The following is a 17,147-nucleotide window of genomic DNA, read 5'->3' on the forward strand; positions in this document are numbered from 1 at the left end:
TTCTAAAAAGACATTGTTAATTCCTAATTTATAGAAGAAGCTGAGATTTGGAGAGGTAAATTGATCTACCCAAAGTCTCTAAGTAAGCAAAAGAGCTAGAACTGAAAGCAGGTAATTGACCCCAGGTCCAGGTTGTATTCCAGCATAACACAGTGACCTTTTTATGTGAGCAGACCTGTGTTGGGAGCCAGAAAAAGAGAATTTTAGAGAAGGAAAAGGCAGGGTTCATGCCCTTAAGGAGGCATGTCAAGAGAACTAAAGGAGGAGGAGAAGGCATGAAAGTACAGGTTTAGGTGCCAGGGATATAGTTTGTCTACATGTACAAGAATAGAAAATTAAGAAATCATTATGCTGGAATAGTCAGGAAAGAAGCTGTAGTCTCTGATCTGTGTCTTGACTTATTGCTGTTTCCACTATGTGGAAAGTTCTCTCCCTTTTCTACCTATTAAAATCATATCCATCCTTCAAGATCCAGCTGAAGAATCCTATTTATTTATTCATCAATTCATCAAACATTTTCCTGAATGCTTGCTTTCTGTTAGGCAACTGGTTAGATATAGGAGCTCAGGGATGAATGACACAGATTCCCTGTCTTCATAGAGCTTATAGACTAACCAAAAAATTGTTGTGATATTTTTATGAAAAAAGGTGATAAATGCCTTGATGCATCTCCTGGGGAAAGGCAATATAACGTATGATCACTTCTTCTGTACGTTAATAGTATACAGTTTGCTCGTATCTTCTGACATTTATCCCTTTTGCCTTGCAGTTAGGACTTTCTCCAAGACTTCCTTCACAGGAATAGTGGATGGGGCAGCATTTTGTACAGCAAAGCAAAGAATAGATTCTCAGTAAATGTTTATTAAGTAAATGAATGAATAAGAAATATAATCATATTTGCCAAAATTTGAAAGCTTAGTGTCTTTTGGGTGTGATGTTACTCATTTCACACATTAATTAATTTATTACACAGCAGCTCTATAAAATAGGTATCACTAACATCACCATTTTACAAATGAGGAAACTAAAGCATAGAGAAGTTAAATAATCTGCCCAAAGTCATACAAGGTAAGAATAAGAATTGGGATTTAAGTCCAGGCAGTCAGGTTCCAGAGTCTGTGATCTAAATGACTACACTGTTACTGCCTCTTAAAGAAGAACAATTGCTGTTCCTTCTCTGTGAGGGTTCAGGATTTAAAGAGGCAGTAACTCAAATGAAGATACTGTTGTGTTGTATTAACCGTGGAAAGTACTATGGGAATACAGGATATTCATTTCAGCTTGGGAAAGAATCGAATTTTACAGATGAAGGGAATTCCCATCTAATGATAGAATGTCCTTTAAACTATTTATAATGAGAGTTGTCTAACTTGTACTGAATATCTTAAGTGCTCAGACTCTCACTAAACCTTGTTGTGTATAGTGAGAGCAAGGAAGGCCATTCCATCCTCACAGCCTGAGTATAGAGGAAGAGTAACATAGATTTTGACCTAGGAGAAGGGATGAATTTACTGGGATTTGTTCTTCTGTGGATGTTCTAACACACACATCTAAGAGAGACTGGCCTTGCCAAATTTTTGCACCAAAAATGCAGGTATACACACGGTCCGTGATTGAGCCACTTCCTATTACTCCAACTCGGGATGTGGCTACATCTCCCATTTCACCTACTGAGAATAGTACCACTACGCCAGATGCTCTGACCCGGAATACTGAGAAGCAGAAGAAGAAGCCAAAAATGTCTGATGAGGAAATCTTGGAGAAATTACGTAAGCACTTTCCAGGTTTTTGAATTTCCCTCTGGTATGTGACTGGCCAAGCACAAAGGTGGAATTCTATTGCTATAAAGATCTTGGTTCTGCGCTAGGTGTATGTGGCTGGCTGGCTGTCCTTTATATCTTAGTCAGACTGTGCTTCTCTTCACCTGTCCTTGCACCCACCTCCTCTGTCTCACCAGTGCTGATTAGATGCAACATTAGGATGGGAATGTGTTGATAGCGTGGATAGCCCACTTCAAGGGCTAGAAATCACTTACCACTGGGCATGGGTTATGGAGATGACAAATAGCTTTTACCTAGTGAATAGTCTGGAATGTTGTGTTGAGAAAGACTGAGGCCTTGTCTAAACCTGGTGGGAAAGAGTGCTATGTTGATTATTGATGTTTCTGTTGACAGAAGACGGATCTGCCATCTTGGCTGAAGGAAAAGAAGTAAGGGCAACTAACATTTTGTGAGCCTGTGCTATGTACCAAATGACAAGCCAGGCATTTTCTTGATTTTTTTTTCATTTACTCCTCATTTTAACCCTTGAAGACAGACATTATAATCCTCATTTTTTGCAGTTAAGGTATTTGAGGCTAGCGATGCTAAATACTCTGCGAAAATTCACACAGCCAAAAAGTGACAGAGCTGGGGTTAGAGCACAACTTGTGCTCCTGTAATCAGAACATGCTGTTTCTTGCAGTCAGGTGGAAACTTCCATTTTACTTTTTTTTGGTGACCAGAAATATTAGGGTAGCTTGCTTCTCTTTTTCAGTAATCTGCAGGAGAATTCATATGAGAAGAAAGGACTGGGTTGGTCTGTAGGCTCGGAAGAATCATCTGACAAGGTCTTTGATTTATTCTTTGAACTTATCTACTTCTAAAGAGGATTTGATGTGACTGATTTGGTCAAGTCTGCACACTGGCATTGCTTTTTAAACCTGAGGTTTCTGGTTCCTCAGCTTAGCAGCTCTCGATTTTGTCCTGATAATTCCTACTTGACTTTTTAAAAAAATTTCACTCTTTTAAAAGTTGCCCTTGCCCAGAGCCCTTACGAAATGATGAAATAAGAAAAGCCACTTACCTAGCCGTCTGTTTACTCTTCTATGTATTCTTTTTCTCTGAACCAGATTTTTTTTTAAACAGTAATACTTAGAATTATGGAAAGCAGACTGGCCTGGGAGTTATGGACCCTTGGGTTGAAGCACAGCCACTAACTTGCATGTTGGGTGATTTCCTACTGTTCTCTGGCCCTCCTTTTTCTCATCTTTTAAATAGGGATGTTAATACCTGTCTCATTTGTAAGTCAGATGAAATAATGTATGTGAAAAGTACCAAATACTAGTAATTGGTATTAGTGGAAAGGGCTTTGGACTGGGAGACCAAAACCAAGCTCCTAATCTTAGCTCTGACACCAATTTGCTGTGTGACCTTGAGGGGAAGTATCTTCCTTTCTGTGGGCCTCAGTTTTACCATCTCCAGAATACTTTTTTTTGAAACTGTCAACTCTCTCATACCTCTGTGTCTTTGTACTTGAAGTACTTTCTGTTGTAAACCTTTCTTGACTTTCTCTCCCTGGCTAATTCCTACTAACCCTGTAAAAATTAGTCCAGATATCACTTCCCTTCTGAAGCCTTTCCAGTCTATATTTTTGCCTCTTTCTGTATCACCTCAGTTATTATATTTTCATGGAACTTTATACTTACTGTCTGTCTCCTCTGAGATTAGAGCTTCTTGGGAGCAGAGACTGTCTTAACTGTGTCTCATCTGTCTCTTTATTTGTTGCATTAAACATAGAGCTTAGTACATAGTAAGTGAGCATGTTAAAATGAGTAAATGTCTATTGAATGAATGGATTTTAAAATCAATGAATAACTTTTAGGAGTTTAGAATTGGATTAGAGTACTATGAATAAAAGCGGCAAGGGGATGAAACTTCTGGTTGAAACTTAAAGAGGGAAAACTAAGGACCTGCTTAGTGTGGTTTTTAGGTATTGGAGATAGTTCTTTAATCCTTGCCAGCTCAGCATTTGGGAAAATATGGGGCCTGTTTTGTATGTTGATCTGGGAAAAACTGATTGATGTTATCTGTTTCTTTCAAAGGGAGCATAGTGAGTGTGGGCGATCCTAAGAAGAAATACACACGGTTTGAGAAGATTGGACAAGGGTTAGTAGGGGCATTTTCTTCCCTAGAAAAATGACTTAAAATTGTGTGTGCTGGTATATATGATTTTGCTTTTGTTTTGCCTCTCATAAATCTTCTTCTTTCTCCACCTCACCCATCTGAAGGTGTTTTGTTAGGCTGACCTCAGGTTTACAGAATTATGTTTAATATGTGAGATGTGCCATTAGCTGACATGGTTGCTAAAAATACACCTGTGGTGAGAGTGAAAAACCCATTTATTTTCTTAGCACAAAACCTTCTTCCCAAATTATAGCTCTGCTTTTCCAGATTAACCCTGTTTACCTGATGCTGAGACCTACCAGCACTAATATGAAATGGAAGACTCAGAACTGCAGACTCTTCTGCTAGTATAATGGGATCTGTTTTTCTAGTGGAAGCCAGAATTCATGTCTCCTGCTCTCTGATTCCTTCTCTGCATCTTGTATACTGCCCTCAATGTACCGAACTCAGCAAATCTTAACTGAATTCCTGTTAGGTGCTAGGCACTGTGAATACAGCTATGAATCAGTCTCTCCCTTCAGAGACCCCATGTCTACAGAAGGAGATAGACAGTCAAACAAAAAATTATAATATACTGTGATAAGTCTTAAAAGTGGCCATTATTTTGAGTAAGAGAAGCCAGATACAAAAGAGCAGATGCTGTATGATTTTATTTATATGGAGTTAAAGAACAGGCAAAACTAATGCTAATATAAGTCAGAATAATCATTGCGTCTGGGAGGGGAGTGTTGATTGGGATGTGGCAAGAGAGAACCTTCAGGGGTGATCGTGATGGTGAACATGTAGGTGTGTACATACTGAAAAATCATCAAATTGTATACTTGAGATTTGTGCAGATTACTTTAGGTAAGTTATACCTCTGTATAAAAAAGAAAAATAATAAAATTTCTACAGATATACCCAATTAGCTAAAATTAAAAAGAAACTGAAGTGTCTGGCTTGTAGAAAGCTCTCAGTGTTACTTGAGTGAAAGCATTGTTGTTAATGAAGTAATTGATGCTTTCTGTTATAGTTTTCTTTTTTATGCATCCAAGAACTTCTGAAATAAGATAAAGTAATGCATAATATACTGATGTTGTATTTGTACAGTACTCTACAGCTTACATCTGTTATTTGCATCTATTGTTTAATTCAATCCTCAAAACAACCCTGGACTTGAGTGCATCTCATTTTTTCCTGGTCTGGTGCTTTTGTGAGTCTGAACCGGTATAAGGTAGTTAACACCTTGAGAAGAAATTGTTTTGCTTGACTCAGAGTAATCTGGGATGGTATTTCCTTTAGATAATTACACTGAGATATTAACGTAGCAGAAAGGTACACAGACAAGTGTGGGCAAGTCAGGTCCTATCTCTGGACTTCAGTTTCTTCATTTAAGCGAAAGGGGTTGTGGATTCAGGGTCTTTCACCTCCCAAACTGCTGATGTGTGTGTTCAGATGTATGAGGTCCATAAATAGGCACTACCTGCAAAAGTTTTTTTCCTTGCTTACTTGACAGGTGTGTTAGTGCTAAGGGAGGAATGCAATATGTGTTAAGCACCTATGCTGATGCTTCCACGTTCCATGATTTTAAAACTGTACATGGCACACAAATAAGATAAATTAGTACTATTATAATTTTGCTTGTTTTTTTTTTCCCCTTTAAGACCTGAAGGTTTTTTTGACCTGGAATTCATATGTCTAATCATTTGTCTATTTGAGGCAGAAACAATCAGGAACTAACCATTGGGCTTCAATAGCTTCTGAGCCTCTGTAATCATGGAGACACAGTCTCAAAATGTCCAGTTCCCCAAGGACTGGGCATATTTGCCCTTTAAGAATGGTATATCTGGTGGGATAGTGGAGAATGGGGACAGGAATATAGACATCAGCTTTGTGACAGAAGATGTCTAGAGGTAGGATGATCAGGCAATGGGGAAATAACTGCCAATGCAAAGAATCCCATCCTTATTTGATTGTCCATATCTTATGATATCAACTTCCTGACATGTAGCTAGGATCCTAACTAAAGAGTTGTAGTTGGGAAGCTGGTGACCATAATTTCTGTCTTCCAGGCAAACTTACAAGTGACTTTTCCCCCGAATTGACCTGACTTCCCTGGGAAGCATAATCACAGAGCTTGCCTAGAATACATTTTTGCAGTACATAGAATTTTAAGTTTCTTTCAATCGCATCATATAAATCTGACATACTGACATGTAAGGTTACAAATATTGTTGCATATCACTCATCTACAAACACACAGGGTTCATGGTTATAGGCATAAAGTGTGGTTTTTAGTCATTTAGAATGGACATGATTACATTCCTAGCATTATTCCTAGTATTTCTCTGCCTTTCTTCCTCCGTCCCTCCTTTCTTCCCTCACTTCCTGATGGCCACTAGAGCATATATTCTCTTTATTACTACATACTGCCTCTCATGAGAGTGGAGTGGGAGAGGCAATGGGGAGGATTATTTTTGCTGCTATTTTTATTAACACTTGCATTGCCAGATTGTGTGTAGAGCTTCATTTGACAAATGTCACTTCATCTAACACCTGTTTTTTTTCTTTCCCTCACCTGTTGTTCAGTGCTTCAGGCACTGTGTACACTGCAATGGATGTGGCCACAGGACAGGAGGTAAGTATCCACCACCAACTACTACTCCTTCAGTTCCACTGTTTCTTTTTTCTTTTTGTTAAGTTTTTGCCCTTCTTAGCTCAATTGGGACACTTCTGGTTTCTCAGTATTACAGACTAGAACTCCTTAACATGATGGGATTTACAGATTTTGGAAAAAGTCACTGTGGCTACAGTGTAGAGAAGAGATTGAGGGAGATAAGAGTGGAGCAATGAGTCAGGAGGTTACTGTGTAATTCCATGTGAGAGATGATGGTCTGGACTAAAGTGATAGCATAGTATGGATGGGGAGAAGTGGATGAATTTGAGAGGTACCTAAGTAGATATGACAGAATTCAATGAATGTGAGGATGGCTCACAAGTGAGTGGTACTAGTCAAGGAGAAAGAACAAAGGAGGAGGTACAGATTTGAGGGAGTTAGATGTTGCCTGAGAGACTTTCTTGTGAAACTGCCTGGTGGACAATTATTTTTACAAGTCTGGTGCTTGGGAGAGAAATCTGATATAGAAGAGATTTAAACATATGTCTCTTGCCTCCCAGTCTAGTGGTCCTTCCATTACTCTGTGCCCAGGATTCCAGTAGACATTGAAGTCCTCATTTGGAGGCACCTCTTTGTCTCTCACATTTCATAAGCTGGTAAGGCTCTGATCTTATTGCTAAAGCCTGATACCTAAGATCTTATTTTCAGCAGAAGGAAGCCATGAAGGGAATCTAGAATGTTTGAAGTTTCTTTGTATTGTACTCTTTGGTTGCAGAGCAGGAATGTTGGAAGGTGGGTTGTATATGGGAGTTGCCTGGGGAAGATCTTAGTTCAAAAGACTAATGGGCCTCAGAGCTTAAGAGAGGCACCTCCTGTTCCAGTGAAAACAGAGTTGGGCTCTTCTGAGGGAGGCTACTAGGACCTGCTTTTATATGTTTGGTGGTTGAAACCCCATGGTGTACTGGAGAAGTCATGGTTAATAGGGAAAGCACGTACCTCACTGTACTCTTGTCAGGCTTTTACAAGTGTCTGAGCCAAATATTGAGGCTCCATCGAGGGTAAGTCAACTTAAAAAAAAAACACATTATTATGTTTAAAGATTTATTAATTGTTCTTTGATGTGAGAATCCAATAACCTAGATGTTTACCTTTACTTACTTATAAAACCTTGGGCAAGTCATCTGACCTCCTAAGCCTGAATTTTATTTATTTATAAAATGTGCATGATAACATATACCTCACAAAATGTGAATGAGTTGAGTGAAGTAATGCGTGCGAAAATATACCATAAACTAAGAATTACATATATATTAATTTTTATTTGTATGTATTTATTTATTCTAAAGAATGTTTACTGAACATTTGCTTTATGCTACACTTTGCGCTAAGAATTATGTGAAAGATTCAGGCATTAAAATCATATATATAAATGTAAGAAACCATACTTTCTATTGTGTACATATAAAACTCTTATAATGCTGACAGGAACCTGTGACAAAATAATGGTAAAGAAGGAAGGATGGTATCATTCTGCTGATTTTAAATATGCTGTATTGGAGGTAGAGATAGAAAAAAGGAGGTTATATTAGATATTAATATTAAAAAGAACCCTATGAGGTAGGTAATATTATTTCCTTTTTACTGATGAGGAATTTGAGACTCAGTTTAAGTAACTTTTGCAGGGTTGTGCTAATAGCAGTTAGCAAGGGCTGGGTTAGAATCTTTTGATTCTAAAATTTTAACTTGTGCTTTCTGGGCTGCAAGGCTGCAGCAGAGCTAAGGTTAGGCACCACGGCCTCTTGTCGTGTTTCTGGCCTCTGGGGCCTCACAGCCCTTGATGGGAGGCAGGCTGGTGCTGGCCGGTTCCTGGAAGGCCTTGAGGCTCCATGTGTGAGCAGCTGGCCACAGGAGAAGTGGCCAGCTTGACTTCACTATGTGCCTGCCTTGTGGTTACAAAACTATGAACGGAAGGGAATCCATTAGGGTGGCTAATGCAGTGTAGCCGGGAAGGCCTCATTTCCTCCCCCAGGGAGTGTAAATCTTTAGTGCAGCTAGCGAGATACTCTGTGTTTGTGAGCGAGTGCTTATTGGGAGTTATCCAGCTGAGAAGAGGAGAGCTATTGTCTGTCATATGTAAGAAGATTAGCATATTGGTGCTGGAAATCTCCCAGTTACAGATCCAGCAATTAATTTTCAAACCCATTTTTTAGAGGGAATGTGTGTAATAGAAAGAGTAGACTGGAAGTGGCTTTGAAGTCATATGAACCTGAAAGCATTGATTATGACCTTGGACAACTTTCTTGTAAGTCTTAGTCTTCATTTTCTTCCCTGAAAATGCAGATAATGATTTTTGCTTGACAGGGTTGTTGTTAGGTTTTACAGAGATAATGTCAGTAGAGCACCTAACACAGCACTGGCACAGAGTAGGCATTCAGTAAGCAGTAGTGGTGGGAGGGGGGTTTGTTTTTGCTGTCATTCCTGCTGATAACGTTGTCACTCTTGCTGCTCTGTGCCAGTTACTCATCAAATGCTGTTATGACAGTGATTAGCATTTTCATTGTTGTCTTACTGTATTACTTACATTTCTTATGTATGAGTAACACATTGACCGCTGTCTCATTTAGTTCTCAGAACAATCCTGTGAGGAGGAGATTCAGGGTTGGGATTATTATCCTCAGTATTGATAAAGGGACCGAGGCTCAGAGAGCTTGTGACTGGTCAAGGTTAGTAAGTGACAGACTCAGCCCCAGAGCTTAGGCCCCCAGAGTTCAAGTCCAGTTCTTTTTCTGTTATAGGAGTGCTATCTGCTGGCCTGAATAGGAGGGATCTGATTAGGTGAAGGGCATTTAGCCTAGCCCATAGTTAAGGACTACTGTAAAGAATTCCTGGTGTCCTGCCACCCCCTCTGTCATCCATGGCCTGCCTCTTTTCTCCCTTGCTGCTGCCAGCAGTGACCTCTGTGGGGTTCACTAGCACTGTCCCAGCCTCCAGGATGGCCTGAGGAGCTGCAGAGAATCCAGATCTTAGTATGTGTTGTAAGGCTTACAGTCTTAATGTAATGTGCCTTTAGATCACTGTGTTCCTCTTTAAACATTAGAAAAAGCTAAACATCAGCTGTTATAGCAAGCTGCAGCCAGACCAGAAGCCTAACCTGATAGGAGACTCCACTCCAAAGAATTTTTTTCTCACTTGGGGCAGGGAATGGAGGTGATCAAAATGTTTTTAAAAATCATTTCTATTCTTACTGATGAACTGGCTCATGGGAGAAGATTTTCCATACTTGATTGAAGAAATAATAGAATTTGGGGTTTTTCCATAAAAGTTGAATTATTCATCCTCTACACTTCTTGCTGATTCTGGAAAGACTAATTTTAGTTGTTCTGTTAGGTGTTCATGTTCTTGGCTGTTATTTCTAGGGAATAAACATTTAGGAAATAATTTAAAGTCTACTCCTATGGGATAGAGCAGCCTATTGCTAATGCTCTTTGTGGTTTAAAAACAAAGTATTTATCAACCCACTCAATTCTGTCTTTTCCTCTTCATTTCTGAAAAGATTTGTTGAGCACCCACTGTGTGTCAGGCCCTGTGCTTGGCACCAGGGATTCTGAGCTTTCAAATGAGCTTTCAAGCTTCTCGAGAGACACACCCTAACTAATCATCATACAATTCAGTATGTGCTGAGTTCCACAAGAGAGGTATAAGTATAATCTTATGGGGCTTTAAAGAAGGCAAAAAACCTATCTGGTCTGGAGAATGAGGTTTCTTTTGGTCTGATACAAAGTATAAGATGGTTTGGAACATGTAAAAACAGTGGAGCAAGATGTTCTAAATGGAGAGAAGCTCAGATTGTAGTATATGAAGGAATACAGTGAGAAAGAAGTAAGATAGGGGTCAGATCGTAAGGACTTCGAATGTTGGGCCAAGGAGCATCTCTAGGCAAACAGGAGCCATTTCTGCTTTGAACAGGGGAGAGAGTCACCAACTGTGGGGAAGATTAATCTGGTTGTGTGTGCAGGATAAATGGGCGTCACTTTTGAGATTCTAATCCTGACTTTGCTACTGAATAGCTGTGTAGGCAAGTCCCATATCCTCTCTGAATCACAATTTCCTTATCTGTCAAAGGGGGTCAATTGTAATATTTAACTCATAACATGTCTCAGAGGATTAAATGAAATACGTTTGAGAATACCCTACATAGTACCCGACACATAAAAAAGGGCACAAAAGTGCCTTGGAAACTAACGTGTTCCTTAAATTTGTATTATGTGAAAATTTGTTTATTTCTGTAGACAAAAAGCCTATCAATATCTTTTTCATACATAAACATTAAGGATCCCCTTTTTCTATTCTTTCTTAAGCTGGTCGACTCTGATTTATTTTTCCACAACAAGTTCAAAAACTCATCTCCCCTTTATGAAACCTCTGCATTGGTAGTGTGAAAGAGTTCTTGGCCCAGTTTTATGTTCCTGTAACACTTTGTAGGGACTTTGGTTATAGCATACCTCTTTTATATTGTGATTTTTAAAAGTATTTTTCTAATATAAGTATTTTATTTAGTAGCAAGTTTGATCTTCACACTTTGGTGCACATGAGAATCGCCTGGAGGGCTTATTAAAGTACAGAGTTTTTGAGGAAAAGGAAGTCTCTATTTACTTGGGCTTGGATTAAGTAGAGATCTAAGAAGGTAGAGAGATGAATGGAAGGATCAGTTTTTAAATTCTTTCACTTCCTCATTTAAATCCTTCATAACTATATGTCTTATCCTCATCTCCAGTGACACCAGTACCAATGCCAAGTAATAAATGATCCTTATACTTAGCAAGTGAACTTTTCCATTAAATAGAAAGTTTGTGCAGAAAAAAAAAAAAAAGCAGAACAAAAAAAAACAACCCACAGAATTTCTGATTCAGTAGGTTTATGTGGGGACTGAAAATTTTTATTTGTAGCACATTCCTAGATAATGTTGATGTTGCTGGTCTGGGGACCTCACACTGAGTACCACTGGTCTCCAGAGATGAACTGTGATTTCCTCAAGGGCTAAGACCATATCTTACTCATTTCTATCTCCTTAGTGTTGATGTCTGGTACTTAGTAGGTGCTCAGTAAATGCTGAGTGACTCTGGTTGTACATTGAATGTACTCTAATTTCAGGTGGCCATTAAGCAGATGAACCTTCAGCAGCAGCCGAAGAAAGAGCTGATTATTAATGAGATCCTGGTCATGAGGGAAAACAAGAACCCAAATATTGTGAACTACTTGGACAGGTATGGAGTGGTAGTCCTGTCAGAGAGATAGGGCCTTTGGGATGGATGGATGGTGGAACTCTTAGGGGAGAAGGAAACACCAACACTCAGAACTGCCTCCATTTAAGATTCGTCTATGATGCTTGGCTCTCTGCCAATGACCCTGCATGTTGGTGGACACCTCTGATTGCTGCACAGTATTCTGGGGTTAGGCTGAACCCTACCACCCTGTAGCTTCTCACAGCTGATCCTGATACTGTTCGTTCTACCCCAGGGAATGCCTTCAGCCCATCTGCCTGAGTCAAACATGTAGGTCTTTAAATCATTCTGCATCTCAAATCTTTCCTTATCCTGCTTTCCCTGCTGAATAACTTCTAGTTTGTCTGCATTCTCTTAAAATGTGACATTCAGTAGTTTCGTTTGAGATTTCACCAGTGCAGAGACATTGGGACCCCTCCTTTGTTCTAAATGCTACAGAACTTGATTTGATTTTTTTTTTAAGAGTTCTGTTTCATTCTTGACCCCTGGTAACTTTGTAGTAAATTCAAATCTCTGATCCTTGTTTGTTGGAAGATTTTTAATCACAGTCTCGTGTTCAGTGCTTGTGATTGGTCTGTTTGTATTTTCTATTTCTTCCTGGTTCAGTCTTGGAAGGTTGTGCTTTTCTAAGAATTTGTCCATTTCTTCCAGGTTGTCCATTTTATTGGCATAGAGTTGCTTGTAGTAATCTCTCATGATCCTTTGTATTTCTGCAGTGTCAGTTGTTACTTCTCCTTTTTCATTTCTAATTCTATTGATTTGAGTCTTCTCTCTTTTTTTCTTGATGAGTCTGGCTAATGGTTTATCAATTTTGTTTATCTTCTCAAAGAACCAGCTTTTAGTTTTATTGATCTTTGCTATTGTTTCCTTCATTTCTTTTTCATTAATTTCTGATCTGATCTTTATGATTTCTTTCCTTCTGCTAAGTTTGGGGGTTTTTTGTTCTTTCTCTAATTGCTTTAGGTGTAAGGTTAGGTTGTTTATTTGAGATGTTTCTTGTTTCTTGAGGTAGGATTGTATTGCTATAAACTTCCCTCTTAGAACTGCTTTTGCTGCCTCCCCTAGGTTTTGGGTCATCGTGTTTTCATTGTCATTTGTTTCTAGGTATTTTGTGATTTCCTCTTTGATTTCTACAATGATCTCTTGGTTATTTAGTAGTGTATTATTTAGCCTCCATGTGCTTGTATTTTTTACAGATTTTTTTATGTAATTGATATCTAGTCTCATAGCGTTGTGGTCAGAAAAGATACTTGATATGATTTCAATTTTCTTAAATTTACCAAGGCTTGATTTGTGACCCAAGATATGATCTCTCCTGGAGAATGTTCCATGAGCACTTGAAAAGAGCGTGTATTCTGTTCTTTTGGATGGAATGTCCTATAAATATCAATTAAGTCCATCTTGTTTAATGTATCATTTAAAGTGTGTGTTTTCTTATTTATTTTTATTTTGGATGATCTGTCCATTGGTGAAAGTGGGGTGTTAAAGTCCCCTACTATGATTGTGTTACTGTCGATTTCCCCTTTTATGGCTGTTAGCATTTGCCTTATATATTGAGGTGCCCCTATGTTGGGTGCATAAATATTTACAATTGCTGGGTCTTCTTCTTGGATTGATTCCTTGATCATTATGTAGTGTCCTTCTTTGTCTCTTGTAATAGTCTTCATTTTAAAGTCTATTTTGTCTTTTATGAGAATTGCTGCTCCAGCTTTCTTTTGATTTCCATTTGCACGGAATATCTTTCCCCATCCCCTCACTTTCAGTCTGTATGTGTCCCTAGGTCTGAAGTGGGTCTCTTGTAGACAGCATATGTATGGGTCTTGTTTTTGTATCCGTTCAGCCAGCCTATGTCTTTTGGTTGGAGCATTAATCCATTTATATTTAAGGTAATTATCGATATGTATGTTCCTATTACCATTTTAATTGTTTTGGGTTTGTTATTGTAGGTCTTTTCCTTCTGTTGTGTTTCCTGCCTAGAGAAGTTCCTTTAGCATTTGTTGTAAAGCTGGTTTGGTGGTCTGAATTCTCTTAGATTTTACTTGTCTGCAAAGGTTTTAATTTCTCTTTCGAATCTGAATGAGATCCTTGCTCGATAGAGTAATCTTGGTTGTAGATTTTTCCCTTTCATCACTTTAAATTTGTCCTGCCACTCCCTTCTGGCTTGCAGAGTTTCTGCTGAAAGATCAGCTGTTAACCTTATGGACATTTCCTTGTATGTTATTTGTTGTTTTTCCCTTGCTGCTTTTACTATTTTATTTTTGTATTTAATTTTTGATAGTTTGATTAATATGTGTCTTGACATGTTTCTCCTTGGATTTATCCTGTATGGGACTCTCTGTGCTTCCTGGACTTGATTGACTATTTCCTTTCCCATATTAGGGAAGTTTTCAACTATAATCTCTTCAAATATTTTCTCAGTCCCTTTCTGTTTCTCTTCTTCTTCTGGGATCCATATAATTCGAATGCTGGTGCGTTTAATGTTGTCCCAGAGGTCTCTGAGACTGTCCTCAATGCTTTTTTTTTTTTTTTTTTTTTGCGGTACACGGGCCTCTCACTGTTGTGGCCTCTCCTGTTGCAGAGCACAGGCTCTGGATGCGCAGGCTCAGCAGTCATGGCTCACGCGCCCAGCCGCTCTGCGCCATGTGGGATCTTCCCAGACTGGGGCACAAACCCGTGTCCCCTGCATCGGCAGGCGGACTCTCAACCACTGCGCCACCAGGGAAGCCCTGTCCTCAATTTTTTTCATTCTGTTTTCTTTATTCTGCTCTGTGGTATTTATTTCCACTATTTTATCTTCCAGGTCACTTATCCGTTCTTCTGCCTCAGTTATTGTGCTATTGATTCCTTCTAGAGAATTTTTAATTTCATTTATTGTGTTGTTCATCATTGTTTGTTTACTCTTGAGCTCTTCTAGGTCCTTGTTAAACGTTTCTTGTATTTTCTCCATTCTATTTCCAAGATTTTTGATCTTTACTATCATTAATCTGAATTGTTTTTCAGGTAGACTGCAGTGGCGGGCTGCATAGGCTCCCGGGAGGGGAGGTGTGGATAGTGACCTGTGCTTGCACACAGGCTTCTTGGTGGCTGCAGCAGCAGCCTTAGAGCTTCATGCCCGTGTCTGGTGTCAGCACTGATAACTGTGGCTCGCACCCGTCTCTGAAGCTCATTTATGCTGTGCTCTGAATCCCTTCTCCTCGCGCACCTGAAACAATGGTCTCTTGCCTCTTAGGCAGGTCCAGACTTTTTCCTGGACTCCCTCCCGGCTAGCTGTGGCGCACTAGCCCCTTCAGGCTGTGTTCACACAGCCAACCCCAGTCCTCTCCCTGGGATCTGACCCCCAAAGCCCGAGCCTCAGCTCCGAGCCCCCACCCGTCCTGGTGGGTGAGCAGACAAGCCTCTCGGGCTGGTGCATATTGGTCGGCACTGATCCTCTGTGCAGGAATCTCTCCACTTTGCCCTCTGCACCCCTGTTGCTGCGCTCTCCTCCGTGGCTCCAGAGCGCCACCACCCCCCCCATCTCCACCAGTGAAGGGGCTTCCTAGTGTGTGGAAACTTTTCCTCCTTCACGGCTCCCTCCCAGAGGTGCAGGTCCCATCCCTATTCTTTTGTCTCTGTTTTTTCTTTTTTCTTTTGCCTACCCAGGTACGTGGGGAGTTTCTTGCCTTTTGGGAAGTCTGAGGTCTTCTGCCAGCATTCCGTAGACGTTCTGTAGGAGTTGTTCCACATGTAGATGTATTTCTAATGTATTTGTAGGGAGGAAGGTGATCTCTATGTCTTACTCCTTCGCCATCTTTTTTTTTTTTTTGTGGTACGCGGGCCTCTCACTGTTGTGGCCTCTCCCGCTGCGGAGCACAGGCTCCGGACATGCAGGCCCAGCGGCCATGGCTCACGGGCCCAGCCGCTCCGCGGCATGCGGGACCCTCCCGGACTGGGGCACGAACCCGTGTCCCCTGAATCGGCAGGCGGACTCTCAACCACTGCGCCACCAGGGAAGCCCCCTCCGCCATCTTGAAGGTCTCTCCTAGGTGCCGTTTTTGTTTATCACATAATAGAGCTGAGTGATCCAGTCCCTGAGACTATCGGTTTTAACTCATGTCAGCCCCATAATCTCTCTAGGGATACAGTACTAATTGGGAAACCTTGGCTTCCAGAAGCAGCTTTGGTTCTGCAGCCTTTACTGAATTTATTCCATTCTTAGAATCAGAGACATTCAAAATGGAGATCATTGTCAGCATAATGGCTGTGTGTATAAAACTCTACAGCTTTTCAATGGCTCTTTTAGTTAATACTTCATTTTACATTTACAATTATCTTTTATTTTACTCATTGAATTATTCAGTAAATATTGACATCTACTGTGCCACACTTTCTGGGAATGGAATCTTGAACAAGACCCAGTATGGGTCTCATGGATCTCAAATCTAATAGAATTCTGAAGGAGGTTTAGTGACTTTCCCTAATATTGGTAAGATGGACTCCAAATCCCATCTTTGTCAAATGTTTGGATGCTCTCTCCTTTCATGCAGAGAGGTGTGGGAATCATGCCTAATTTTAAGAAGTACTGCTTTGTGTTGTGATGAAATAATTTTGTATCTTCAACCTAGTGATTGTAGTTCTGTCTTTTGGGGCTTCACAGAACAGTGTGCTTCGTTTTCCCCAGGCGAATCCTTAAGAGATGTCAAGTTAGTGATTCTGTCCCACAGATTCTGGTTTTCCTTAGAAAAAAGAACCCTAGACTCTTCCAGAACTGAGGGAAATGCAGAGTCACTCTGGTATATGCTTGTCCTTTGAAAGCCACTGCTATGGTCCAGTGTACTCTATTCCTTCTCACCTTTTATCTTTACTCCTACAGTTACCTCGTGGGAGATGAGCTATGGGTTGTCATGGAATATTTGGCTGGAGGTTCTTTGACAGACGTGGTAACAGAAACCTGCATGGATGAAGGCCAGATTGCAGCTGTGTGCCGTGAGGTAAGGCTAGTGGCCAACCAGACTTGAGCAGGACATGGCCTCCATATCCATATATCTCAAAGTTCTGCATCTGAAGGAATCTCAGCCTGGGCACTGTAGAGGTGGGAAAAATTAGTTGTACTCTCTCCCATCATCCTCTTTTTATACCTGTTTTTAAAGATTACTATATTCTGAAAGTGAGAAATTTCCAAAAAATATATATATACACACATATGTATATATATGCATAATCACGCATAATTTCAACCTCTTAAAAATAACTGCTATGAACACTTATTTTCCTTTACCTCTTTTATATGGGTATATATTTTAATGATATTTTTATTCTGCTTTCCTGCTTTATTCATGTGCTATG

The 17,147-nt window shown here is 40.0% G+C and overlaps 1 protein-coding gene across 9 annotated transcripts in view; it reads left to right on the forward strand.

Moving 5' to 3' along the window:
- PAK1 (p21 (RAC1) activated kinase 1) overlaps positions 1 to 17,147 on the forward strand; it is a gene marked incomplete at its 5' end in the record, with an annotated part of 67,757 nt that overhangs the window by 38,488 nt on the left and 12,122 nt on the right. For 6 of the 9 annotated variants that reach the window (XM_079709021.1, XM_079709020.1, XM_079709026.1 and 3 more), the window contains 5 exons: positions 1,595 to 1,769; positions 3,863 to 3,926; positions 6,513 to 6,561; positions 11,692 to 11,804; positions 16,675 to 16,792. In XM_079709021.1, the coding sequence (XP_079565147.1) occupies positions 1,595 to 1,769; positions 3,863 to 3,926; positions 6,513 to 6,561; positions 11,692 to 11,804; positions 16,675 to 16,792 (519 nt within the window). The remainder of the gene's footprint in view (positions 1 to 1,594; positions 1,770 to 3,862; positions 3,927 to 6,512; positions 6,562 to 11,691; positions 11,805 to 16,674; positions 16,793 to 17,147) is intronic. The other 3 variants (XM_079709025.1, XM_079709023.1, XM_079709028.1) reach the window with 3 other exon arrangements.

The sequence above is a fragment of the Hyperoodon ampullatus genome (genome assembly GCF_949752795.1).
Source record: "Hyperoodon ampullatus genome assembly, chromosome: 7".
Taxonomy (NCBI): Eukaryota; Metazoa; Chordata; class Mammalia; order Artiodactyla; family Ziphiidae; genus Hyperoodon; species Hyperoodon ampullatus.